We start from the raw sequence: 2,051 nt of genomic DNA, 5'->3' as shown, positions 1-2,051 counted from the left end.
CCGTGCCCCCCCAGGTGCTGAAGGGGTTCCCCGAGTGCCTGCAGGCCGACATCTGCCTGCACCTGAACCGCAGCCTGCTGCAGAACTGCGCCCCGTTCCGCGGGGCCACCAAGGGCTGCCTGCGGGCGCTGGCCATGAAGTTCAAGACGACTCACGCCCCCCCCGGGGACACCCTGGTTCATGCTGGGGACGTGCTCACCGCGCTCTACTTCATCTCCCGCGGCTCCATCGAGATCCTGCGCGGCGACGTCGTGGTCGCCATCCTGGGTGAGCCCCCAGAAGCGGCCCGGGGGTCCCGGGGGTCCCGCGGTGCCCCGTGGGGCAGCCGCCCCCCCTCGAGGGTCCTGCACCGCCCTGGGCGCCCCCAGGGTGACACCCCAGCTCCTGGAGACGGCCCGGCGCTCCTGGGGTGACCCCCCCTGTCCCCCAAGGGATCCCCCCCCATTCTGGGACCCCCCGGAACCGCACGCTGACCCCTCCTCTTGGGGACCCCCGGGGGACCCCCCAGTCCCGTGCACGTCCCGCGTGTGCCCCAGGGACCCCGAGTGACTCCCGCCCCTCCCGGAGCCCCCCCAGCTTTGGGGTCACCTTGAGCGCCCCCCCAGCCCTGACGTGCCCCCTCCCTCCGTGCCCGGTACCCCCCCGGTTCCCCCGGGCGGGGGGAGCTCTGCGGCTGCGGGGGGCAGTGCGGGGACCCCCCGAGCCCCGCAGTGACCCCCGCACCCCCCAGGTAAGAACGACACGTTCGGGGAGCCGCTGCACCTGCACGCCCGGCCCGGGAAGTCGCGGGCGGACGTTCGGGCTCTCACCTACTGCGACCTGCACAAGATCCTGCGGGAGGACCTGCTCGAGGTGCTGGACATGTACCCCGAGTTCTCGGACCGCTTCTGGGGCACCCTGGAGATCACCTTCAACCTGCGCGACGTGAGGGGGGCCGAGGGGGGAACGGGGGGGCGAAATGGGAGGTCCAGGTGAACCGGGAGGTCCTGAACAAATTGGTGGTCCTGAACAAATGAGGGAGTTCTGAGCAAGCTGAGGGGGGAAGGGGGGACGGTCCTGACCAGTTTGGAGGGTCCTGAGCAAACTGGGAGTCTTGAGGAGATGGGGGGAGTTGGGAGCAGCTTGAGGGGCTTCAGGCAGTCCTGAAGGATTCTGAGCAAGGCAGGAGGGCCCCGAGAGGAGCTGGGGGTCCTGAGCAGGTTGGGGGCGCTGAGCGAATTGTGAGGGTCTGAGAGATGTGTGGGGGGGGTCCTGAGTGCGCTGGAGGGGTCCCGCAGCCCCCCAAGCGCGCCCCGTGTCCCCGCAGACCAACATGATCCCCGGCTCCCCGGGCAGTGACGAGCTGGACGGAGGCTTCTCCCGGCTGCGGCGCCGCAAGCTGTCCTTCCGCCGGCGCCCCGAGAAAGGTGGGGGTCGGGGGGCCGGGACCCCCGGGCTGAGCCCAGGCCCACCCTGACCCCGGCCTGTCCCCTGCAGATGCCGCCAGTCCCGGGGAGACCCGGGCGCTGCGGGGGGACGGCGGGGGGGGCCAAGCCCCCGGAGCCCCCCGAGGCCCGGCCGAGTGGGACCCCCCCAGCCCCTCCAGCTGCGGCTCGAGTGACGAGGAGGAGCCCCCCGCGCCTCCCCCGGGGGCCACCGCGCTGTCCCCGTTCCGCAGCGCCCCCCCGGCTCCCCCCGAGCCCGAGGAGCGGGAGGGCAGCGACATGTGCAACCCCCTCTCAGGTGGGTCGGGGGGCTCAGGGCGGGGGGCGGCCCCTTCCCCTTCACCCCCCTCCCTCGGGGCTCAGAGGACACCCCAGAAACCCTGGCACTGCCGTCCCCAACCCTGCCCCAAGCCCCATCCCCTGTCCAGCCCCCGCCACTGCTCCCCTGTGCCCCCCTCAGCTGGGAGTGGGGGTTCCCCATTCCCTCCCTCCCCACTCAGGGTCCTGCAGACCCCCCTAAACCTTGAACCCCCTCATTCTCAGCCCTCCCCCAGCAGCTGCCCCTGCACCCCCTCAGATGAGGGTAGGGGTCTCTGATTGGGCAGGGGGGTTCTAAACCCCCCCAAA

At 72.1% G+C, this 2,051-nt stretch overlaps 1 protein-coding gene across 1 annotated transcript in view; it reads left to right on the top strand.

Annotated features, from left to right (window-relative positions):
- KCNH2 (potassium voltage-gated channel subfamily H member 2) overlaps nucleotides 1-2,005 on the top strand; it is a 30,607-nt gene extending 28,602 nt beyond the window's left edge. The window contains exons 9-13 of the mRNA XM_033512165.1: nucleotides 15-267; nucleotides 731-924; nucleotides 1,307-1,406; nucleotides 1,477-1,722; nucleotides 1,968-2,005. Of these exons, the coding sequence (XP_033368056.1) occupies nucleotides 15-267; nucleotides 731-924; nucleotides 1,307-1,406; nucleotides 1,477-1,722; nucleotides 1,968-2,005 (831 nt within the window). The remainder of the gene's footprint in view (nucleotides 1-14; nucleotides 268-730; nucleotides 925-1,306; nucleotides 1,407-1,476; nucleotides 1,723-1,967) is intronic.
- Nucleotides 2,006-2,051: the final 46 nt, after the last annotated feature.

This window comes from Parus major, chromosome 2 (genome assembly GCF_001522545.3).
Source record: "Parus major isolate Abel chromosome 2, Parus_major1.1, whole genome shotgun sequence".
Taxonomy (NCBI): Eukaryota; Metazoa; Chordata; class Aves; order Passeriformes; family Paridae; genus Parus; species Parus major.
This window is presented reverse-complemented; position numbering and strand designations above follow the sequence as displayed.